We start from the raw sequence: 27,275 nt of genomic DNA, 5'->3' as shown, positions 1-27,275 counted from the left end.
ATGACAGTGCTTATCTGTTCTCCAGTGCTACTGTTTACTGAAGCCTTTAGTGACTTTAAATCAAACGCAACTGGATTTCTTTTCATTCTTTTCTTCAATCCCTCCTACAGTCCAACTGAGACATTTGTATTGATCATTCAGAACTTTATTCTTTACCTTTCATCCACAGGCACCTTTTCTGTTTGATTCTGCATCATTTCTGTCTTTATTGTTTTTTCTTTGAGGTCTGTTTTTTTTTCTCATATTCTTAATCTCACTCTCTCTTTTCTCTTATTTATTTATTGTTAAACAAGTCTCATAGAATCAGCAGTGTGCTGATGAAACTTCAGTGTTTTAAGAAGAAATGCAACTCCAAATCATTATTTTCTTATTTGTACCATCTACAACATGGTGTGATCAAATATTAATTGGCAGTGCATTTAACCAGTCAGGTTTTGTCCCCAAATGTCTTTTCAAGAACGTTCCTCTCTAGGGGTGTGTGTAGGACGCCAATTGACCAGTCACCCACACTCCAAAGCAGAAAGTGTGCACTATCTCTTTCACCACCGCTACCGCTGAGAGAACAGAAGCCAACCGTAGGAAGTCTCTGATCAGCTGAGAAGATCTTCAGCTCCAAGACGATCCTATAATTAACCAACAGTATAGTCATGTTTTCAGCAAATTACAAGGTGCTCCAATAACAGCTACTTTTTCAAGTGTAATGGCTTTAGAGAACAAACGAAGTTGTAGAGTGTGTTTAAATTATACTTGTTTAGCAAAACTTGAACCTTTCAGTGACACTTCATTCACAAAAGGATAAAGAAATCATTTAACAAATCAACAGAGAGAGAGAGAAAGAGAGAGGGCCCTATTTTAAAGATCTAATGCAAAGCGCAGGTGCACTCAAAAATTCAAGTTCAAATCCACTTTTGCTATTTTAACAACGAAAAAACTGTCCGGAATGGTTTGTCCCTATTCTCTTAATAAGTAATGGGCGTAACGTTCAATAAACCAATCAGAGTGTCATCTCATGCGTTCGCACCATGGCGGATGGCTATTTACATGGCGGAATTTGTTGGCGGAAAAGCTGAATGCTTCTCAAGCGAAGAAACCGGTCTGCTCATGCGCAAATATAAAGCGCATGAGTCAAGTCAATTCAAGTCACCTTTATTCATATAGCACTTTAAACAAAATACATTGCGTCAAAGCAACTGAACAACATTCATTAGGAAAACAGTGTGTCAATAATGCAAAATGACAGTTAAAGGCAGTTCATCATTGAATTCAGTGATGTCATCTCTGTTCAGTTAAATAGTGTCTGTGCATTTATTTGCAATCAAGTCAACGATATCGCTGTAGATGAAGTGACCCCAACTAAGCAAGCCAGAGGCGATGGCGGCAAGGAACCGAAACTCCATCGGTGACAGAATGGAGAAAAAACCTTGGGAGAAACCAGGCTCAGTTGGGGGGCCAGTTCTCCTCTGACCAGACGAAACCAGCAGTTCAGTTCCAGGCTGCAGCAAAGTCAGATTGTGCAGAAGAATCATCTGTTTTCTGTGGTCTCGTCCTGGTGGTCATCTGAGACAAGGTCTTTACATGGGATCTGTATCTGGGGCTCTAGTTGTCCTGGTCTCCGCTGTCTTTCAGGGCGGTAGAGGTTCTTTCTAGGAGCTGATCCACCATCTGGGCTGGATACGTACTGGATCCAGGTGACTGCAGTGATCCTTTGATCTGAATACAGACTGGATATGGTGGCTACGGTGACCTTGGAATAAGAGAGAAACAGACAAATATTAGCGTAGATGCCATTCTTCTAATGATGTAGCAAGCACATCGGGTGGTATGGGAAGTGTTCCTGGTTCCGGTTTACCTAATCAATGCAGCCTAAAAATCCTTTAACGGATTTAGATATTAAAAGCAGATTCGTATGTTATGTGTAAGCCAGGTTAAATAGATGGGTCTTTAATCTAGATTTAAACTGCAAGAGTTTGTCTGCCTCCCGAACAATGTTAGGTAGGTTATTCCAGAGTTTAGGCGCCAAATAGGAAAAGGATCTGCCGCCCGCAGTTGATTTTGATATTCTAGGTATTGTCACATTGCCTGAGTTTTGAGAACGTAGTGGACGTAGAGGATTATAATGTAAAAGGAGCTCATTCAAATACTGAGGTGCTAAACCATTCAGGGCTTTATAAGTAATAAGCAATACTTTAAAATCTTTACGATGTTTGATAGGGAGCCAGTGCAGCGATACCAGGACCGGGCTAATATGGTCAAACATACTTCCTGACTCAAGTAAGAACTCTTGCTGCTGCATTTGGACTAGCTGTACACAACCAGAACAACCACCCTATAAAGCATTCCAATAATCTAACCTTGAGGTCATAAATGCATGTATTTTAGGGAAGTCGTGGCCTAATGGCTAGAGCGTCGGACTCCCAATCGAAGGGTTGTGAGCCCGAGTCTCGGGCCGGATGGAATTGTGGGTGGCGGTAGTGCATGAACAGCTCTCTCTACACCTTCAATACCACGACTTAGGTGCCCTTGAGCAAGGCATCGAACCCCCAACTGCTCCCCGGGCGCCGCAGCATAAATGGCTGCCCACTGCTCTGGGTGTGTGCTCACAGTGTGTGTGTGTGTGTTCACTGCTCTGTGTGTTTCCATTTCGGATGGGTTAAATGCAGAGCACAAATTCTGAGTATGGGTCACCATACTTGGCTGAATGTCACTTTCACTTCACTTCATTAACATTCCTGCATTTGACATTGAGAGCATAGGCCGTAATTTAGATATATTTTTGAGATGGAAAAATGCAGTTTTACAAATGCTAGAAACATGGCAGATCATCTACAGGACAAGCAGGAATCCACCAAAGCTTCCCGAGGTGAAGAAGGCATGTGATTAAGTAGAATTTCATTCATCATTACAAGTAGTAATAGGCTGAATTGCAAATAGGTAGCCTAATTCTAATATACGCAATGACTATTCATCATTATTTTTTTATATTTATGTAGCCTACACAATAATAATCTTTTACACTGTAATCCTTCTTTTTTAATATTTGGCATGTTTGTGTGATGCGCATCCCTGTGTGTAATTAGCAAAGTCAACATGCACTGTGGACCCACCCAAAAAAAAAAAAAAAAAAAATATATATATATATATATATATATATATATATATATATATATATATATATATATATATATATATATATATATATATATATATATATATATATATATATTCGGCCATTGAAGTGTATGATAGGGCCCTGAGAGAGAGAGGGCTGCAGATTTCAAAACCATTTTAGGCTATGCAATCATTTAATTTGTCAATAGTGAATATACTTAAAAAAGGGAGGCAGAAAGAAAGAAACAAAGAAAGAAGGAAAAAAAACTGTGATTTATGATTTATGCGAGGCTTCATACTCTCGGTTTGATTTAAAAAATAGATTAAAAGCCAACAGAGAGGGTTTATCATACAAGCCCACTGAATGGAGACTGTAACTTCAGAAAGAATTTTTAAACAATCATGAGTCACATGATTTTCTGAAGAAGTAATTAAAGGATGTTGGAATCTGGCAATTTTTTGGAATCTAGGTGTGGATTTAATATGGAACAGTGATGTATTGAGTTTTGAACACAAATTTGACAAAGAATGGAGTCTTCTCCAAACCCATTCCATTTATAAGACTGGTCTGTCATGGCTGCTGCAACCAGAGGAGCAATTAACAATCCAGCTGTTCTAGACTAACTATGCTAATTAGCACAATAATCAGCCATAGTGTGGTGATTTATACATAAAAATAGACACACAAACACAAAACAAACCGTAGACAGACATCCTTAGTAGATCAGGCCTCAGCATTTACTGTTGCTGTGAAAGTCAATGTGAAGTCAAAATTCACTGTTTTCCAGTAAGTACATACTGTATATATTTTATTAATGTCTATTTATTTGAACATCTTGTTTCACCGAGGAATACATCACATGGAAATGGAACATTTCACATAATGCCCTTTTGAAGCAAGCAGAATGGCTTGCCACCAGCATGTGTTGTGTTTTGCATGCATGCACGGCTAACAAGCAAGACTTCTTGGTCAAACTGCCTCATCAGAAGAACCCATCCTGCATTTCTGTGCCTGGTCCTCAAGCATTAATCTTCCTAGAAATATCTGATGTAATGCATTCTGATTTCCCATAAAACCATGATGGCTCTGGAATGACATTTTTGTAATGTGCAGTCAGGACTTTCTGCAGTTTTCACAAGGACAGACAATGTTGTTTAGCTGCCTATGACACACCATTGAACTTTTTTATTCTGGGACACACTAGCTTTTCTACAATCATAGATTTCTAGAGAGCAGAACTCAAGTGGAAGAGATTAGGCTGCTGTCCTGTTATTTCAGCTTTAAAGTGTACTGGTCCATTTCAGAGGGGTTCATATGAATTAAGAATCTTGCTTAAGTGTCTCCTCCAGTATTTCAGGTTCTACCTGGAACAGTATTTTGAGATCTGAAGTGCTGAAGCATTTTTTTCTGAAGATTTTATCTTTAGAAAGTGTATCTCTTACAAAAAAAGTTAAGTTTAAAGGGATCATATGCTGCTGCTAAAAAGAACAATATTTTGTGTATTTGGTGTAATGAAATGTGTTCATGCAGTTTAAGGTTAAAAAAAATTTTTTTTTTTACATACTGTACATCAGTTTCTTCTCTATGCCCCGCTTTTGAAACACGTTGATTTTCCATAAGTCTCAGCTCTCTGAAAAGCGAGGTGTGCTGTGATTGGCCAGCTATCCAGCGCATTGTGGTTGGCTGAATGCCTCAAGCGTAAGACTGAAATGTTATGCCTCTTAACATATTGTGAAGCCTTGTCCGGCCGGAGCGACGAGACAAAAACATAAAACCCATTATAAACGTGATTTCTAGCCGTGTTTTCTTTTGGAAGGCAAAAACTAAGTAGTTTTGCTTTCTCAATGGAACTAACTAAATCTATAGTGAGCAACGGCTGACTTGAATGAGTGGATATTGTCCTCTTTTGCTAGGCCAAACAAAGTAGTTTCACTTTCACAGCGTCATTATGACATGGAGGCGGCAACAACAACTATACCGCAACGAGAATAAAAGGTATGCCTTCTTTCTTTGCATGAGCATCTGTGCGGCGTTATGCAAATCTTCTCCCATACTGATGTAGATATGTGGGGGCATGTTAGAACAAGCCGTATCAGGGGCAGGGGCGTAGATTACGCGGGGGACGTGTCCCCCCCCACTTTTAATATCATAGAAATTCATCCCCCTCACTTTTTCGGTCAAGTTTTTCTCATAGAGGTTTTCAAGAGCTGGTGTGAATAAATATAGATTTAAACTAAAAGAGACGGGACAGTCTACATATGATCTGATATTTAATTCGGACCCAGAATACAGCGAGATAGACATCACAGAGCGCCAAAAACTCCTGTAGTGTGTGTTTCATTCAACTCAAAGCCGGAGTTTCAGGAAGACCTAATATGGGCAAAAGCGTCCAGCAGTTATAGATTTCAAGGCATTTAAAAGCTAGAAATTTGAGAAAAAATTTAAGTTGCCTATAGTATCCACTACCAGTCGAAAGTTTTTGAACAGTAAGCTTGTTAATATTTTTTTAAATAAGTCTCTTCTGTTCACCAAGCCTGCATTTATTTGATCCAAAGTAAAGCAAAACAGAAAATTGTGAAATATTTTTACTAACCTATTTAAATTAACTGTTATTTGCATATATTTCAAATTGTAATTTATTGAGATTTCAAAGCTAAATTTTTAGTATCATTACTCCAGTCGCACGATCCTTCAGAAATAATTCTGACATTCTGATTTGCTTCTCAAAAATAAAAATAAAAATAAACACATTGATAATGTTGAAACCAGGTTTCTTTGATCAATAGAAAGTTCAGAAGAACAGCATTTAATTTTAAATAGAAATCTTTTAAAAAAGTATTACTTTATCATCACTTTTGATCAATTCAAAGTGAAGTGAAATTCAGCCAAGGATGGTGACCCATATTCAGAATTCGTGCTCTGCATTTAACCCATCAAAAGTGCACACACACACTGTGAACACACACCCGGAGCAGTGGTCATCATTTATGCTGCGGTGCCCGGGGAGCAGTGGTGTTGCTGGCCTGAGACTCGAACCCACAAAAGACTCCTTGCTAAATATAAGTGTTAATTTCTTTTTCCAAAAAACAAAAATTATATATTGTCTCTAAGCATTTGAATAATATAGTGTATTATGTTGAAAAAGCTTTTTATTTCACATAAATGCTGATCTTTGGATCCTTATATTTATCAAAGAATACTGTTTTTTTATGATGTTTTAAATATTGATAATCTGCATATTATGATTTCTGAAGGATGTGACACTGAAGACTGGAGTAAAAATGCTGAAAATATAACTTTGATCACACGAATAAATTACATTTTAAAACATATTCAAATAGCGAAAAAAGTTATTTTAAATATAAAAATATTTCACAATATTACTGTTTTTGCTGTACTTTGGATCAAATAAATGCAGGCTTGGTGAGCAAAAGAGACTTCTTTAAAAACAAAATATCTTACAGTTCAAAAACTGTTGATTGGTAGGCTATATAGATTTCAGAAATGTTATTTATATATATATATATATATATATATATATAATTTCTGTCCCCCTCACTTCTGAAAAGATGGCTACGCCCCTGATCAGGGGAGGGTGAATGAGTGTTAACATTTATAAAGAATATCTCTTTGGATTTGAGACTTTAGTCTTTGCAACTTCACAGATCTTCTTCATTCACCAAGAACTTGTAACACTCCAAAGAGAAAGGAAAATTTGAAATCGCATCTGCTTTGAAAAAGCATATGACCCCTTTAAAATGTAATTAGTTTGAAAGAGAAAATTTTTCATTCTTAGATGCTCAATCCAGGCTATACTGCATTTCTGTTTACTGGAAAAGAAAAGAGACTGGCAAGATAGAATGTCAATAACTAATTTTTAATGTAAAATTTCTCAGACAGGAGCCTTGTGTTTTCAAAGTGGCTTCCTAGCCTGTTGTAATTCAGTGCATTAAACCTGAAATAGCTTTTCTGCATGTAATTGCAGGTGCTGCACATAACATATTAATGAAGGACACAGGACAGGGTGGGACTATATGAATAACTCACTCTGACAAAGTCAGGAAGGACTTAGTGCCGGGCTGTCTGCTTGACGGAGGCTCTCTTTTCATCCTGTATTGCCTGGTTGGCAGTGGGTTTTAGTATGAAGAGAGGGTGGAGGAGATGTGGAGTGGTGGGGAAAAAATGTGTGGGGTGTGGACAATGGAGAATAATGCAATGAATTAGCTCTTCCTTTCTCTCTCCTCCCCACATGCACCTTCTTTTCATCCTAGTTAAAAAAAAAGAGTTTTGCTTTCATTCATCCATGGAAATAAATGGGACTTCAAGTCAAAATATATATATAATAATGGAGATTATTTTTTTTTTCAACTGCAATGTGAATTACTGTTTTTTTTTTTTGTATATATATATATATATATATATATATATATATATGGAGCTAAATATTTAACATTCTTTAAGCTTACAATAAAAAAAAGCAGTTTCTTCCAGCATTTCCTATTCCTTACCTATTCCTGCTATGTCTTTACAAATGACACCATCACACGGTAATGCTCTTTATCAGTAATATAGCATATCTTCTGTACAGTATGCCTTGAAAACTACCTGACGTGTATAAGACAGACGATTTGTTTGTTTTGTTGTGATAATAGATATAGATGATTTGTTATACATACAACTGGTGTTTTTGAATGCCAACATGCATTCTGTATAAATTAGTCTGTCCACATGAACGCGTTTTCCATTACACTGTGTTGTTTTTCAAATATTTTTCTATGTAAACATATGCTAGACTAGACAGACGTGTGACCACAGCTTATGTCCCATGTCTTTTGCAGCATCTTGCGCTGCATTCAGGATTTCATTGCGATGCTCAAGTTAATTATTATTATTATTTTTTTTAATAAGGCTGTCATGTGATGAAAGAATTATTCAGATCCAAATCTTGATTAATAATTAAAAAAAATTCCAGGAAGAACTGCATAGCCTTATGCTTGCAGTATGGGTGATGTGTACAGTCACGTGTTGAATGAACGACTCGAACCCGAAGACCCGGGAAGCAAATTAATCATTTCTGTTTCCTCTAAAGACTGCATAGCTTTCTAAGCAATGAATGAAACATTTCTGTTTCTTATAATTTGGTCTTGGTTACATTATATTTATAAAATCTGATCAGTATTTGCGTAAATAGATGTGTTGGGTAATTTGAATATTAAGGAGCAGGTCATATGGGTTTTTGAAAAATATATTTTTTGTTTGTAACATAGCTATCCTTCCTAAATTTTTTATTTAAAAAAGTGCATGATGAATAAAGATATTGTCTCTCAAAATAATCTCTAGTCGATTCTGAACCACCCTAATGAGTCGTCATGATTTCAAATCTTCTGCCTGCTACCTATATACGTCACAAGGTAATAGATTTGCATAATTTCCGCATGCCCACAAAACATGAACACTCTGACCTGCCCACAAACACTTCCACCAGTTAGTGTTTACATAATGTCGACTATAGGCAGAGTTTCCCTTTTATGTGTGGGGGGCACCCACTGGCAGACGAGCCACGAGCACTTTTTCATATGTTCGATATTTCGTGTATTTATGTAACACATACCGTATTCTACATTAAAATACATTTAGAATGAACAATAACTGCTGTACAAATAATAATAATAATAAAACAATGCATAAAATCCTTTCCGCATTGCCAAATCACACATTTTCAGTCAAATCATTCTTTGTGTGCTAGATCAGATCCAGTTTCTTATTCTCCTAATAACTGATATACTTTTTTCTTATGTAGCCAAACTAGAGCCCGATGGTCCCTGACTTTTAATTTGGCTTCGGGCCAATTTTCACATCATAGTTCAGCTGAACAGTTCTGTGTTCAAATGCATGCAATAGGCTTAAGCTTGCCGCAAAGCATCAGAAAAAGTAATTTCCCCAAATGTGTCAGGGGAAAACAGTAAGGAGATATTTAAATTATTTGTGTTTTCTAAATCTGTGTCGCAAGGATGAAGTTGCCATGCCTGACTCGTCATCTCCTCATTAGACACACCTTCAGAGAGAAGTGCATAGTGCAAGAGTGTTTTTTATTTATTTATTATTATTTCATTATGTAGTAATTTAAAGTTTTCTTTAGATATATTTATCATGTCTGTGAGGCATGTATTCACTGAATTTCGGTTAATTTTTGGGAAGCGATCCTGTTCAAGACGAGACGGCAGAAAGCGCATCATACTGTATGTTTGTTTTCTTTATTTTATAAAAACGTTTTGTTGTTATTGTGACTGAACACAAAAAAGTAGACCCTTTACAGTTATGAATAATGTATTAATCAAGTCTTACCTTTAATGAGCAAAAATGACGCCATATCCACTGACAAAAAATGCTAATGATCACGCTGGCACCTTTATGATCTGCAAAGTGTCTCCACACAAACTGTTGGATATAGCGCACATTTATCTAGGTTTAACTTTTAAACATTGTTATATGCTTGAAATTTTTATACCTATAGATTTTATTTTAGGCTATTCATAATGATTTGAGAAGGCTAAATTGATCAAACATAGGCTCACTCGTTGCTGGCCACTTGGGTCATTGCATTAAAAAACAAAAACGTTTATTCATCGAACAAAAATGCTCCAAACGATTTTATAAATTAACTTTATATAAACAAAACAAAATATAATCACTTTGCCATTACATACAAAACTGAACCATTTTAATAGCTGAAACAGTAGTATAAGCTATATTGGTAGAAGGGGGAAAATACGCATCATGTGAAAATCGCCTGAAAATTTTCATTATTCAGTTAAGCTGCTAAACCAGGAAAATAATGAAAAGAGAGTCCTCTCATGTAGTCAAAGACAAGTTAAGAATAATGATGATGAGTCATGGCTCGCGAGGATGTGGCTTAAATGTATGGAAGCATCGATCCGATACTCAGGATTTTCAGGTCATTTTCTTTAGATTGGGTATCGGTCTTTATAAATTAAAATTACTTCCTATTTATTGCTAAGGTTTGCATATGATGGTGTTCTTAATGACAGCTTTCCTTACAATATATACTATTTCTAAAATAAGAAATATCTCAATATGTCGCCTTGCTTATCGTATTGCAGTGTATCGTAATATATCGTATTGCAATCCCTGTATCGTGACACATATCATATCACCAGATTCTTGGCAATGCACAGCCTTATTTATGACATAATGTGGGTATTTTAGGACAAAAAAATGCTAATTATAGGCTTGCTAATCATGCACAGATGGACTATCATTTTCCTTCTGATAGTACAAGGCACGGAATGTCTTTGATGATGCCAGTTCCAACAGGATTATGGGATTTTGTAGAGGTTGATGTTTGTGGTCTGGTAATCTTTTAAGCTTCTTTAGTGGACATGCCACCTTACACACATACTGTTCATACACACACACTCTTACAAACACCCACATATACTGAATACACACACACACTACTATGTTATCTTTCTTTATTCCGAATTCAGTCTTGAAGTCATGGCTGCAATCTTAGACTGGTGGGCTGGGCGTAAAGGCCAGTTTCCTTGTCAAACCGTGAACTGCATCCTGGGTGGAAGCCCATTCACAACACCTGTGAGTGTCTCTTTCTTTGCCCACAGAGACCATTGAAAACATCTTTCTGTTAGTGTGAAATCATCCTGGCTGCACAATATATGTAATTTCTGGTAAGAGAATAAACCATCATCTGTCTCTATTGGCGTATCTTTAATGTTACGACACAGGGCCTTTTCAAATCAATGACACGGTGACTGAAGGTGTGCTGTGAGTTGTGGATTAGTTAGTTAAATTTGGCGGTGTGTTAATGCCTGACTGTGAATGATCTCTTTGTTGTGATTTGGGCTCTCATATATCCCTTGAGGTACATTTTTTTTATCCTGTTAGGTGATAAAGGTCTCTAATCTGCATGACAAATACATTTGTTAAATTCATTATATAAAGGTTGCAGAGATGTACAAAATTCAAATCCCCAAATCAGGGATTACAATAAATAGTGCCATTGCACCCTGTACGTAAACCGTGCCTCTATAATTGAGTATTAGTCCATAATATGCCATAATCTGCATAAGAAGCTGTGTGGATTTTAAAGGGGGGGGGGGGGGGGGGGGTTGCAGTGTTATTATTACACTAAATTCTAATCTAATTCAACTCGCACTGTGATTTGCGTATTGTTTCATCTTGTTTCTTTGATTAGCTTGTTTCTTTATTTGCTGAGAAGCATCTGTTGAATGTTCATAGAAAACCTGCATCATTAAAGAGATGTATCTTCTACTAACATTTACTCAGCCTCATGTTGTTTCAAACCTGTGTGTGTGTGTGTGTGTGTGTGTATATATATATATATATATATATATATATATATATATATATACACACATCTGCTGATTCACATCACAGACCTAAATTACCTATTAATATATACATACATATATATATGTATGTATGTATGTATATATTAATAGGTAATTTGGGTCTGTGATGTGAATCAGCAGATGTGTTTATATCTCAGGCTTTTCACACCTATATTCTCCAATAGCTCTAATATTTGCATCAGACATTTTAAAGATAAGAAACTGCACTATTTGCATAGTTATGGATTGATAAGAATCTCAACATAAAGCTTGCCATGTCATGAACAGACACATTTATCTTTAAGTTCTGAGTCATTTCTTTAAAGATCATACTTTTCTAAACATGAATCTGTTTTTTTTTTTTATTAAATGAATGTAGAGTTAAAGGGACACTAAGTAGGAATTACTCCCATCTAGTGGTGAAATTGTATTTTGCATTCAAACTAATTTTGCTCTCCAGCGCCTCGCTTTTTCAAATGCGCGTTGCATCTACGGTAGGCGATATGTACCAAAAAGCTTTGACAGGATGTCTTCTAATAGCACTTCGTCGAGTTTTCCTTCAGGTGAACAGGTGTGTTATTTCAAACAAACTGCAACATGACAACTAACAAACGAATGTTACAGTATGAATTACTGACTGTGGAAAACATGAAATATTGTAATTAGTAGTTATGTCTAATTTATTCGTTATATTTTCTGAATTATATGCATTGTTAGATATAAAAAAAATATTATAATATAGATTGTAACACTGACTTACCTGTCGAGAAGAAAACTGGCCACTTCAGCGTCTCTTTTGAAATCTTTATCAAGCATTAGCTCTTTCCACCTAGAAAAAGCTTCCCTGACATTAACTCTTGTTTTCTGTAATCTACGGTCACGTTTCCTTTTACGTTCTATTTTTGAATGTTTTGGCGACGATGTTTTCTTCTCCTGTGGCGCGGCATATATATGGTCCATAATAAGAATTGCCTGTGCAGTTTCAAGCGCCTCTCACTGCTCTGCACCTGCGCTTCTGGCTCTGACCGAAAACGCGCTGTGGAAACGCGTTGGCTTAGTACTTTTTGTCCCTCTCTGCTATTATAGTTTTGCAAGATGGCGGAACTACATGGAAGCCTCCGTCGACCTACCCGTCCCATGTATATAAAGATAATAAATTCTTCATTTACAAGGATTAGTTTAAACATTGGCATAGGTATTTGTACACCATTGAGGGCATATTTATGAATAAAAATATTGATTTTAGATAATAAAATACCTAAAAAGTTACTTATTGTCCCTTTAAAGTTCAGTCTGTAATCATCAATTTTAATTCTGTAATAATTTACTCACCCTTGCGTCATTCCAAACTGTAGGGCTGCTTTGGGAATGGGATCCCACTGGTCCCATGGGACCCGGTGCAAATCTCGCAGGAGCGGCCGGTAACATTTTTTTTAGCATGTGTCACGCCATCCTGCTTTTGGCGCATAACAAGAATGATTGAGTTACATAAACAATAGGCTCGATTACATTACTTGCCCACTGCGGCACTGCCCCTACTGTCATTTTGCTGTTTTATATAAATAAAAATTATATTGTTCAGTTGGAAAACAATAACTACCATCAAACTTTTTGTTACCTAAAATCTTAAAAATATATTATCTTGCGCTCAACAGAAGAAAGAAACTCATACAGGTTTGGGAAAATTAGTTGGTAAGTAATGATGACAGCTTTTCATCATTCAAAACTATTCCTTTAAACTAAATAAATGCCCTTTAAAATTAAATTACCATTGGAAATGGAGTCAACTCTGTACAGTCTAAGATATTTGTGGATGGTTTAAAGTTTCCCTCTGGTTTGTAATGGACTATAAATTTACTTGATTTTCATAAATTGCATCTTGTTTGTACTATCATAAATCACATCATAAAGAGCTTTTTGTTTGTTGGAGGTTTTGTTCAAGTTCTATGTCTCTAAATGCTCTGTTTTATTTTATTTTTTATACCTAAACAATGTCTGGGTGAACCTTAATGTTGAAAAGCAGGGTTTTGGATTGTTTTCAGTAGCCAAAGCTTACTAGGTGACTTTTAGCATTTTAGGGTATTTTGTATTCAATTAAGGTGGATCAATTCAGTGGAATAACAATTTAAAGTGTGTTTGTTCAGATGTTTGCTGAGTATTTTCTCTGGTGGCTTTTTGAAAAATTATTTGCTCAGCGTCTTGGAAAAAAAGTAATTAGTTTCTTTGCTTAAAAAAAAAAAATCATTGTGTTTCCTCTAATTTTCATTGGGATTTGTAATACATTGATCTACCTACATCTTTAAAGAACTGTTCTTCAAAAACTTTGTGCTGAGCCAATCTGAATCCAGGCTTTCCTGAAATGAATCTAGCACACAGCACTCATGTGGACATATAGTTATTGTGTGAAAATTACAGAAATGATTGAGTAACATTTTGTTTTTCACTTGGAGAAAAAACTAAATTCCACCTCCATCAGACTCGTTCCGTACAGTGGGCTTGGTGCATATTTAATGCCTTTTTTTTGTTTTATTAATATTTGATTTTCCAGCTCCTGCAGTTGTAAAACTTTTTGTGCTGTCTCAGACTGAATTAATTTACAGTCCACCTTTTTGGAATCTATGATAAAATATTTATTACTATGTAAATGAATGCATAGGAGAAAATAATGGGAAATAAATGTGTTTAAATGAAGTCAAATATTTTTTTGACATATGTTATACCTCTTATCCAAGACACATTTGTGCATAAATGTAATATTTTGTGCTACAGTATAGTCATATACTATGGGAAAACAATGCTCCAGCGTACAAAGCTGAGAATATTGCTACCATTTTTCTATACCACAATGCCCTTTTTAAATAGGCACATTGTCAGATAAATGCTCTGGAAAAGCCTTGGGTTTGAAATCTACTTTATATCATTGTAAAAAACAAGGGTAACTATATGTATAAGTGTTTGTTTTCTAACCAGCGGCTCTCATGTGCCAACATTTATAAAATGTCATATCTAATAAATTATTTAAGTCCACTTTAACTAGATTTCCTTGAGAAATTGTTACACTGGTGTTTAACAGAGGCAATAAATTAGCAACATATGGCAATACACTGAAGAGAATTACATTTGCCCTGTACATTTACCATCTGGACATATTATCTAACCTGTTCTCTGCGGGATCACCCTGACATTTGCTGCATTAATTGTCACTGGTTGATGAAAATGAACCATAAGTTATATGATGGTCAATGAACTTAACTTTTGTAAAGTTGTGAATTTGACTCCTTGACGATCTACTTCTCAAGCCTAATTGTGCTGCTGTGTTTTCTTCTCTTTCTTTTTCTAGCCTGTGAACTCATGAATCAGGGGATACTGGCTTTGGTGTCATCAACGGGATGTGCTGCAGCTAATGCACTACAATCTCTTACGGATGCCATGCACATTCCTCACCTTTTCATTCAGAGGAATGGAGACGGCACACCCCGTGCTGAGTGCCAGCTCAATCCCAGCCCCGATGGAGAGCGCTACACGTTGGCTGCACGCCCTCCTGTTCGTCTGAATGATGTCATGATCACGCTCGTCTCTGAACTCCATTGGCACAAGTTCATCGTTTTCTATGACAGCGAGTATGGTGAGTGACAGTGGGTACAGGTGAACCTATCCCATCTCCAGTCAGGAGGCTGGTTGGAAGTTAATGATAGGAGGGCAAGGGGTGACACTGATGTGAAGGGAGAAATTTACTTTGTGACATGAGCTGGAATTTAAATTCATCATGATATTTTGGTGCATAACAAATTTGAACTTTTTCGAAGCAAAAATTAATAATAATAATAACAATTAATGCAGTCTATGAGCAATGCTTAAAAAAAAATATATAAAAATAAATAGAAATCCTTCATAGTACAAAGACATCAGCTATGAAGTTAAAATTTGATGTGAGCAGCTGGACTCTGGCAGACTAAAAGGCAGACTGTCAGTTGTTAACAAGCTCTAGCATTGTAGTGTTATGAAAACCATAACAGTTTTCAAGATATAAATGTGGACTTGAATTGCTTTAGATTCCTTCATTGAGCCAGAGATGCTCAGCTTTATGGGCATCAGTTTGGCTATAATTCCAGAAATGTGTCCATAAGGGTAGGGGTGTGCCGGTTTCAGAATTGGTGATGACGGTTATGACGTGAGTCAAATGTGACGGTTCATAACATAACCGTCTGGGGGTGGTTAGTGGATCTGCCATAGAGTCAATTGGTTGTTCTTGGAGATAGCGGGTTAACTCCGTGTCAGCGCGCGCTCTGATCGGTAAAGGGGCAGAGATTTCAGACCTCCATTTATTAAGGAGATCGGTCACAAAACTCATCATCCGCGCCAACGTTTTTTGAGCAAATTTCAAAGCCGCACCCGCCCGCCATCCGCTGATTGTTTTGCGGTCTATGGCCATGCAATGCTTTGCTGATGCGAGCCGCAAAAAAAATGCCATTGTCTGTTCTAGAAAGGATGCAGCAAAGATATTTAATGCTAATGTATGAGGCATAGGCCTACGCTGAGTTTCATTTACGATGAGATGCGCTCTAGTTCACAGTGCAGTGCAAGTGAACGCGGCGCGCTGGTGCTTCCATGTCGGTTATCATTGTCTGCTATATTTGCTTTTTATTTATTAAAATACATGCAATTGGTTGATGAAACATTTATTAAAATTAAGACAAAATTTGTACAAAACAAAATTCGTTTTTAAGAAAGGTTTTCTACAAAGCAAAATTTTATGAAGTGGTAAATATCATGTCTGACGATTTACAAAACTTCATTAAGTGGTAAAAACCATGTCTCCCGATATATTGCGCATCTTATGATCCTATCTAAAAAATGTTTGTAAAAAATATTTTAATGACACGGTTTTGGCGGTTATAGAGTTCTAATGACGGTGTTCAACTATAACCGCCGGTCTCACGGTTATATACGAACCGTCACATCCCTACATAAGGGTCTATATTACAAAATTGAGATTTATTAAACTTTCCATTGATATATGGTTTGTTAGGATAGGACAATATTTGGCCGAGATACAACTATTTGAAAATCTGGAATCTGAGGGGAAAAAATCTAAATATTGAGAAGACAAGGGCCACTTGTGCTTTTAGGGGGCACAATTTTAAAATTCATTGAAGTTTATACTTTAACTATTATTATTAATTCAGTCATTTTTCACCATGTCATGCATCTGGTTTGCTGTAGTGTGTTTTTGGGACATATTCCATTAGGATTTATTGGTGTTAACAAGCCTACTATAGAAGTAAACATATTTTCAGTGGAGATTAACCCTCTGGAGTCTAAGGGTATCTTTGGGGCCTGGAAAAGTTTTGTCATGCCCTGATATTTGTGCTTTTTTCAGTTTCTTATAAATATCTAAATGGATATAATATCAATGTAAGTCTAATATCAATGTAATCAGCACAAACTGGGCTATAATAATATGTGAAATGCATGCATGTACATAATTGTATTGTATTTTTAAGAAAAAAAATTTTTATGCATGGTTAGTGAAAAACTAAAAATGTTAAATCACTTGAATAAGGCCATACAACACATACATAACATTGGTTCCCGGGATTGTTGAGAACTGGAGCTTGTAGTCTAGAATTTTTCTTTCTAAATTATGTGAAAATCATCTTGTTTACTCATTCACAGAAAACAGGGCTTTTTCAGCAGGTTATTGAATGTTTTTTTTTCTTCTTTTTTTATTCCCCAAAAATATCATGAAATATCTCAAATTTCAAATATGTGTAAGTAAATGCATTTTGCTCCTTTATAGATCATGTTAGGTGATATATAATGTGCAATGGGAAAAGTAGCCTAATAGTATAATCTATTAACCTCAATTATCCTAATATTTTAATCTATTAAAATCTGTCTTTTTACTTAAGTACCAGATATGGGTGTCATGTCATAAAATATTTGTAGTATGACTGACTTTGTATTTAATGTGAATTTAATAAAAACATTGCAAGTTACTAATTAGCCTGTAACACTTTCATTGTATAAAAAGAGAGCAAAAGAAACTTTACATTATCAAAGAACATCTTCATACCAGCAAGTTCAAGCACTCTCAAAAACTCCTATAATAATCTCTAAAACTGTTTAAACTATTAAATTAATATCTTACTTACATTTTATACATCTTCGCTTTGTTGTTTCTGATGAGAGAATTAGCTTGAGTATACATTCAGCAGGTTTGTCTGAATCCTAACCTGCCTGTAAGATAATGTCTCAAAGCACATTCGCTGATAATTCTTATTCTCTGTTTTCTAGTCCTAACTGACAGTAAAATTAATTTATGAGTTGAAAGGTGTGTTCAAAGAATCTGCGCGTTTTTTGGCATTTTTCCCGATAACGCATTCAAGTACTTAACTTACTTAATTTGATAAAACAGATAAGAGCAATACATAATTTGAATCAATAAAGAGACTTTTATTTGTATACACTCATAACAACAAAAAGCTGTGCTCTTGTAAAATAAAGAAAACAAACAGAGTGAGTTTTCTGCTGTCTCAGTTTCCATAAACTTTCCACTTCACGTCACAAAAATTAACCAAAACTCAACTAATACTTGACACACAGACATGGGAAATATGTCTCTAGAAAGCTTTAAATGAAGTAAGTCATGTCAAAAACAGATATTGTCTGATAAATTAATCCATATGACACCAACTCAAGGTCCAGTCTTTCCCGTCTGAGCTTATTATCTATAACGTGATCACAACCATGTGCAGGCGTGCACTATTCATACTGTAATCATCTATGTGAGCTGTACTAACCTGTAAACGCCCACATCACCTCTGTAAACAAAAGCTGAAGATTCATCAAGTTCTTCTCGGATACTTTTTTTTCCTGGAAGAGGCGCTGAGAGGAATAAACCTGAATTTACCTCGGAAGAAGAATGCGATGTGACGTGCGGCTTGAGCACCGAAGGAGATCATTTCTGACGAGTGAGTCATTCATTAGTTGTTACTGTGTTATTGTGGTATAACTTGTTCACATTTTAGTAGTTATACTTTTCCCAAACTATAATTCCTGACTAAATGTATGAAATACAATATAATATCAGAGAGGGGAAGTAACAAAGTATAAATATTTCATTACTGTAATTAAGTAGATTTTTCTGGTACTCACTCTTTATTTTTCCGACGTTTTACTTTCTCCCATTAAATTTTTATGCAAATAGTATAATCTATATATTTTACTACTTACATTTTCAAAACAGGCTTGTTACCATTCTCTAATAAATGTATGAATCGGTTATTGACTGGCAGCGCTTTGATTCTCTTGCATGCTCTACGCCTCCACTAAAGGTTTTGATCAGAGTAATCAGTGCGAACGACTTGAGAATAGAGGTGCAGAGAGGCAAATCTACTGATCTCTTTCTCTCTCTCAAAATGCACAAATGGCCTTACACCCATAGTAAAACTACGATTATTATTCTTTTACTATAATATAACCATTTTCATGAGGGAAAATATGACTCATAAACAGCCTGGATGAGTGACATTTTTTCCCATTCAGGCCCTGTTCTACATGGCGGTTGTTCAGTGTGGATACATTCATTAGCTAACAAAATTTGAAATGTAAGTTATTTTGTATTAAGGCATTTATGTGACATGAAGTCCCTTTACCCACGTGACACTAAAACAGGTAGTAGTAATGGCTCCTTTTTAGCCCATACTTTACTTTAAATTGAGGAAAAAATGTAATCAGTAGTTCAACTTTCACCATAGTATTTAAAAATGAGTATCTATACTTATACTTGAGTGAAGGATGTGTGTACTTTTGCCATCTCTGTATAAAAGTAATATGAATGTTTAAACCATAACAGTATGAATGTTAGAGTGTAAGAATGTTTAAACCAATCTTCACTGTGAAATACTCTGTTCACAGATATATGTAGATGTTTATAACCTGCTTAACAATAATTATTTTCTCAGATTTAAAATGTTTTTGTATTGTATAATGCAAACAAAGCATGCTTGTATTTATGCCTACAAAATCAATTAGTGATTGCTAATGTAATAACATATTTGCTCCTGATATCACCATGCTAACAGATGCGTTTTCTTTTTTTTATTTTTTTTTATTTTTGTGACCATAAAAATTGAAGTAGCACAGAATCCACTGTATAGCTTAATGGAAGAAAAAAAAAATCTGTGATTTGTGAATTAATTGGTCATTTGTGTCTTTTTAATGAAATGCTTGATTAATTCTAAATGATTTTGTCGAGGTTTAACAGTTTGCTAAAAGGGAAGATTATCAGTGAAAAAGAACATACATTTTGATTTCTTCACACAAAACTATCACGTGGCCTCAAATAACTTGGAATATAGTGATTTTTTATTTTTTAATTGGAAAAATAAACGATGACAGAATTTGTTATTTTTGAGTGAACACTTACAAGCATGCAAGCCCAATTTCCTTTTGTTCCTATCTTCTCTTCTTAAAATCCTCATTATTCCAAGCAAATCTCTTTAGCCCATAGCTCTCTCCTTGGGTTGTTTGCTATGCTAACAGGCTGCCATCACAGATTCAAAGGTCTGGATAAAAAGCAACTCATTTTAATCCTCCAGTCAAAGCAGAGGTCCTTTGTGGTACACATGGCTAAGATCTATTTCAGAAAATATACAGCTACACTGTGCTTTAAATAGCTCAGCATTTAAGTATATATGTGCTACTGATTTTGGCTTCAGGCAGGTTCTGACAATGGGCTGAGATGAGTCAAACCAACAAACACCCTGGAGCAGTTAAAATCCTTCAAACTGTATCACAGAGGTCAGAGGAAAAGCCCCAGTCAAGACATAAAACATGATTGATGGTGGTGCAGAGCTCTCTGCATTGAGCATGGCATGGCACCTTCCTACAGGAGGACATTCATTCTGGAAGTGTCTCATGGACTGACTGACTATCTATCTATCTCATTCTATATCGTTCTGTCTATATTTGTCAATTATATCTATATTTCTACAGTGAATAATAATGACAAAAATGCAATACAATAAATAATGAAACGTAAAGGTTCTCTGTATTGTTTCATTTACATAACAAGTAGTTTTAGACAAGTGGTCCAACCAGCTGTTAACTGGGTTGAAAACCTCTTCTTGAGACTGTAGTTGTCATGCTTCCTACTGTGAGGAGCCAGAAACAAGGAGACAGTGAGGATTTCATGATGATACATACTTTATAACTACAAATGGAACAGGGAACACACATGTAGGACACAAGTAATGACATTCAGACTCGACAAAGAAACATCGGGCAGACTACACATCAGTGTTGGGGAAAGTAACCCTTAAAAATAATGCATTACAATATTGCGTTACTCCCTAAAAATGTAACTAATTAATTCCTTAGTTACGTTTTATAAAAAGTAATGCATTACATCACTTTTGAGTTACTTTCACGTTACTTTTTAAATATGATCAGGGCTTGATTGTTTTTTAATATAAGAAGTTTGATTTAAAGCAAATATAAAAGCCCTAAAACACAAAAAAGTGTAATGAACAAACCTCAGGCTGAAGGAATAGTAAATTCACATTTGTACAGTTAAACACAGAAGAAGATTCAACACTCTTTAGCAATAAAAAACAATGAAGCACAATTGTTAGTTTATCTAAAGTTATTTTAGTGTAGCTGAACTGGATCATCAAAGGTCAGCAGCAAAGACGTTAGTTAATAAAATGGGATTAGATACATCTTTGTTATTTAACATTTAATGATTGCAGGTTTCCGTCATATTCAGAGTTTATTCTGTTATTCTGATGAATGCTAAATCTGAATGGTTTTTTTTTTTGCAAGTGGGATGAATGAATGCACATTCACATTTAGTCTAGAAATAAATCATTTTCACACAGTGCACACAATGCTTCTGTACATCCGATTTCTTACAAAATGGGGACAGGAGTTTTGTTAGTCAATAAATGGTAAAACAAAATGAACTGGCATCACTTTTTTAAAAAAAAGTAACTCAAATTTTCTTGTAAATTAAAAAGTAACCCATTACTTTACTATTTACTTGACAAAAAGTAATCTGATTACGTAACTCATGTAAATTGTAATTCGTTACCCCGATACTACACATTAAAATCAAGATATAACGAGGGAGTAAATTAAACACACCTGAATCAAATAAACAAACATAGATGGAGACTAATTAACTCATAATGAAATAATAAGGACAGGAACATAAACAAATATGGGCTCAATGAAACACAAGGGAGAACTAGAACATGGGGAACAAAACCAGAATACCAGAAAAGTGGCTCAGCTGTTTAAAGAATGTTTCCCCAAATGTGTTCTATGTAAGAAACATTGTTTCTGCATGAACCTTGGCTTTAAATAAATGTCATGTTTGTCGCTGTATGCTATTAATAATCACAGATTCCCGCTTTTGTCTTAAAAAGAATTGCTTCTATGTAAAACAAGTGAGAAGACTTTATAACTCTCAACTGTAAAGTACTACCTAAAGAATGTATTTTGAGTGTTCACTTGAGAAATATGAACAGCAACAAATTCCAAAATTAACCCCACTAAAAACAAGAGACTGTTTTGAAGGATATTGTTCTACTTGTGCTCTTTCTGAGTGCATCAGCTTAACTGAAATTTGAGTGTTTGTAGACGTTTAAGAGCCTCTTGTGGCAACCTTGATTTATGACGATTTTGAGGTGTGCAGTTTTGTATTGATTTTAGTAAATAAACATGATTGCTTTGTGCACATATTATTTTCCACTGGTATGTCTCCTAGGTGTTGAGGACTAGTGCACCTTGAGCCTACACTCAGTATGAGTGAAATACTTAAGTACTGTTAAAATCAGACACTATAATACTTTTACTTACAGTAAGTCATATTGGAATTGCTGACTTTTAACTTGTAATGGAGTAATTTTTTGCTGTAAGGTATCTGTACTTTTAATCAAGTATGTTTTGCGGGTACTCTTTACACCTTTTCTAATGAAAGACGAATGGGTGTTTGTTCTTTTTTTTATTATTCTGTCATCATTATGTTATTGGCAGTAGTCAGCTTCTGTGTGATCTTAGATATTACTAACTTTAGTGTGATAGTGGCAGTTTCCTGGCAACTGGTTCTCCCCTGAGCTACCTGAACCCCTCTTTTACAGTATTTTTGTGTATGTTCAACCTCCATAAAGTGAATCTATAAAACAACATTTAATTGGGAAAATTAATCTTCGTTATTTGAAAATGTAAGATCGTGGTTTAGGTTAGGGAAATCAAAAACGACAGCAGACATGGAGAAACGGGATGCTATTCGCAGAGTGTTTGTTTCACATTTTGAATGGACGTGATGTTGTGGCCCTATTTGCGACAGGTTTGGGGAAAAGTTTAATTTATCAACTGTTACCGATCGTCAGCGAGAAACTAGGAAGGCCAAAGTCCGGCAAGGCGATAGCTGTGATTGTGTCTACCTTGGTTGCTCTCATGCAGGATCAGGTTAAGGAGGAGGCAAAACTTGCTCGATGGTTTTGTTTTCGCAGCATTCCTATGTTTACAGTGGAAGTTTGAGGTGGCACAGCCGGCGAATAACACACGCCATAACCAAACATTATGTGATTGGCTTACGGGTATCCAATTATTTTAAACTTCAGACAAGCGCCCCCCACAAGAAAGTAAACGCTTGTCAGTTATGCCCTTCCAGACTCTGTCTACGAAGCATAGTGAAGTAGCAGAGTTTGGTATTACCAGGCTAATGACAGACAGCCTCACTCCAAAGACATTTGAACTGTTTTTTTTTTTTTTTTGACCACAAGGAACTGGTCAAGATCACCAGCTCCCTAAGCTATGCCTTCACAACATAGCTGAAACTGAGCAACAAGCACATCACCCACCTTCAAGAGGAGCTGACACATGCTCAGCGCCACATAGACAAGCTGGAAGTGAAAGTTCAAGATCAACTCAAAGTACCCAACAAGAGGGAGCAGGAAACAACGGAACAAGTTAAGAAGCTCCAAACAGCCTTGGCAGCAGCTCAGCTCGACAAGCAACATGCAAAGGCTGGCCAAAAGGACCTGGTTAACAGACTCCAGTATGCTGAACAGCTACTAAAGAAAGCCAAGTATGACATCAGATACAAGAATGCTGAAATCAGTGCTTTGGAAGATGACCTTGAAAGGTGCAGAACTGAAATTGACATTCTGACCCAACAACTAGACGATACCAATGTTGAGCTCTACATGGTCAGAAAAGAACTCAAATATGCTCACGAGCAGAAACAAGAGCCAAGAAAGGAGAAATCTTTCTTAGCCTCATCACTGCTGAGTAGAGCAGAGTCCCATGTCCAAGAACTGGATTATGAAAAAAGGCGCAAAGGGCAAAAACACACCTGCAAATGAAAGAAAACCTCCTATCCAAGCAGACCTTGGAGCTGCACATGGGATGACCATCAAAGACCTCAACAAGCTGTATAAAAACATCAGCAGGTTCAACCTGAACTCCAAAGAGGGCCACGACATCCAGGCTTCCCTGCAAGATATCGAATTTCATCTGAAAATGAGACGTCATGTGACTGACAGAGACCAGTTATACCTTCTAAGAGCCACGTACAGTCCCGAGGTATGAACCTTCCTAGATCGACAGCCCAGTTAAACTACCAGCAACTTTGTGAGGTCCTGATTAAAGGGTTAACAGACCCTGAGTCTGGACATGGACTGTTAACTGCCTTGGAAATCAAACAAGGTTGACAAGAGGCTCCACAAGCTTACTACAACCGAGTCCGACAAGCCTACTGTGGTGCACACAACAAACCTGACCTTGAAGACGATGTGAACTTCAAAAGCCTCTTCCTAAAGAGTCTGCACCCTGGAGTCAGCCATCATCTAGGCGTCATGGCCTGTCCACGCTCCAACAGTTGCGTGACCTAACACAGAAAATGGCCTCAAATGCAGTGAATGCAGTCACCAAGGGCTCAAGCACTGGACGACACCCAGTGGCATCACAACACCAGAGTCCTCCATCAAGAGCACAGAGAATGTTACACCCATGTCCACAACAGCTATCAGCCCTACTGCTGGAAAAATCCATGGGACCAGCCACGCTTCTCAAGGAACAAAAAGATAAGGTCTACTGGAAACCTAACCAGACATCCAAAAGTAATTGCCTGACTCATCTAAGACCAACTATAAGACCAACTTACTTTGGGTAAGCAACAACAAAACCCACCTCAGCACCACTCACAGACATGCACCTTGCTGAAGAACAAGACAGCTTACTGTCAGAAGACATGGAACAAGTCATGAGACAAATGAAAGAATTCCTTCAAGACAAGCTGAACACTGATGACCACAAAGATGAGTCATGCTCGCTTTGACCAGTGACAGAATGGATGGTCATGATCACCTGGTACACCACATCAATGATGACAAGCACTTGTTCAACAACCACCCAGAACAAGCAAGTCTCTCACGGCCAACTGTTGATGAAAACACTCAGGTACCAAAGAACATGACCTCAGTCATCCATTCTTGTTAATGGAATCATGTGATTGATAAGATAACATTTGATCTATGAATGGGAAGGAGAAATATACAACACCCCGAGCACAGACAATATCTAATTGGTTAATACACCATTTGGGAGGTTTAAATACTCAGGACACCATCAAATTTAGCTTTTAGCCCGTTTTAGTTTTTTAGGTTTTGCTTTTAGTCATGCACTTTTAGCTCTTTATCTTTTTGGTCATGGCTTGTAGCCGTGCTTTTAGGCATAACTTTCAGCCATGAGAAGAAATGCCACCTAGTCTTGCCAAACTTTACTATTCTTTTACTCTGGTTTCTTTTCTTTTCCATTGAGAGTTTTGTGTTCTGAGTTAAGTTTTATAATGCCGTAACTCACATTCTGACCTTGAATGCCCGTCTAAAACTTCAGCCAGCCCACAACTCTGCATCTTCAGCCAACGCCCAAAGACTGGTTTCCCAAGATGTCACTTCAATGACTACCGAACTTCCAGCAAATCAGCAACCTCGGGAAACCCCCTTTTCAGCAAGGATGACAACAAAGGGAAACCCTAAACAAGCAATGCAAGTATCTCCAGATTCTGAGCTGGTGCATTTAATCTAAATTTTTACGTCATTGTGGAACTCAATTCGAGGGTTAATTAAGTGATTGACGGTTGTTCAGGTCTAGGCAATTGTACAGTACATGTTGCTATAAACTGGGATTGTTGGATTTCACATTTTGCGTTCTCTTAAACTCATTCTTTCCTCACTTTCTCCATGCAACTTGAATGAATGTGTTATATTACCTTATATGTCTTATATGTTTGTATGATTTAGCCTTATTTATATTTGAAAAGAGAAGAATATTGTGTTTTGTGCTTACAAATTAATGTCTTAAACTGCCGATCTTATTACTGTGCTAATTAATAGTATTTTCACTATATTTTGGATTTTAATATCAATTGCAGAGTTGATGTTATACGGCTTATTCAGTAAATTGCTGGCCGCCTTAGTGATCAGCCGTAAAACAGTGATTCTGTCCAAATTCCCTATAAAATCTTAAACGATTCCCTTTGAGCTAAATTAACCTGTTTCCCTTAAACATTTTATAAACAACAGTAAGCTGGCCCACAGGCCTGTGTAAGTTGGTTTTGTAAGCAATTTCTCAATTTAATTGATGTTTTGGTTTTAGCAGAGCAGTCCCAGTGTTTACGAGTGTCCTTTTTTTTTTTTATCATGCCGCCTAGTAATGTGTACTTTTACTTTATTCACTAGTGTAGGAACTGACAGTGTCTTTCACCTCCTGCTCCACCTGTTCTAAGAAATGATTTCATTTGCACTCTTACATGCACACAGACAATATGTTGTTTGTTTAATGATGACTTCTGCCTTTAAGTTTTAACAGTTTTTAAAGGTGCCATATAATGCAAAAATCACTTTTATAAGATGTTTGAACACAATTGTGTGGCTGCGGTGTGTAAAAAACAACCAGCCTATAATGGTAAATATAAATATATATAGACTTTTTAAATTAAATGTTACCTCCTGGTGGAATGAAACAAAATCTAGCTAGCTTTCTAATCTTTTTGTATTCTAACTGTTTACTTTTTATTTGTTATATTATTTAAAAGTCCTTGATACGTTTACTGGGTTTAAGCTGACTGAGACTTATTATAAACTTGTGTATCATTGCTCTTTTGTTGTTTTTGATTGCTTTCCTTCTCCTCCTGATTTTTTTTTTTTTTTTTTTTTTTTTTCTGGTTGTCATTCACCACAGTAAGATTTATGAAAGGTATATGTTTTGTATTTGTCTATACTTGTAATGTTCTGGATGTGCTCTTGTGGTCTTCTTGTCAACATTGTTAAACTGCAGTGATTTATGGTGAAATATCTCTCTGTTATGTCAGAACAGGATAATAATAGAGTTTGTGGCATAATTTGCTGCTTTTGAGCAAGATATGATTAACCTTTCTTAACTGGCTCCCTCTTCAAGACAAGCAGAATCCATTTGTAAGTGAGACAGAGAGAAAGAGAGAGACACAGAAGCTTTGTTTTACATTCAGGGTTTGTCTTTGGGCAGTTTATATCCCAGACAGTTAATCGAGCAACATTTTCCTGGACTATGAAGATTTTGCAATGCTGGCATGTGGATCCACTCAACAGCATGTCAACCAAACCCACATCTCGTTTAATAGGACATAAGTATTCTAAGTCTTTCTGTACAACAGGCTGGTGGATTGAGACAAACAGAATCATAAAAAAAAAAAAAAAAAAATGTAATTGATTTTACCATCTCCT

The 27,275-nt window shown here is 36.3% G+C and overlaps 1 protein-coding gene across 3 annotated transcripts in view; it reads left to right on the top strand.

The window, feature by feature from the left end:
• LOC128031550 (glutamate receptor ionotropic, delta-1-like) overlaps nucleotides 1-27,275 on the top strand; it is a 243,031-nt gene that overhangs the window by 127,490 nt on the left and 88,266 nt on the right. For all 3 annotated transcript variants that reach the window (XM_052619862.1, XM_052619860.1, XM_052619861.1), the window contains exon 3: nucleotides 14,840-15,124. In XM_052619862.1, the coding sequence (XP_052475822.1) occupies nucleotides 14,840-15,124 (285 nt within the window). The remainder of the gene's footprint in view (nucleotides 1-14,839; nucleotides 15,125-27,275) is intronic.

The sequence above is a fragment of the Carassius gibelio genome, chromosome A17 (assembly GCF_023724105.1).
Source record: "Carassius gibelio isolate Cgi1373 ecotype wild population from Czech Republic chromosome A17, carGib1.2-hapl.c, whole genome shotgun sequence".
NCBI classification, from domain to species: domain Eukaryota; kingdom Metazoa; phylum Chordata; class Actinopteri; order Cypriniformes; family Cyprinidae; genus Carassius; species Carassius gibelio.
This window is presented reverse-complemented; position numbering and strand designations above follow the sequence as displayed.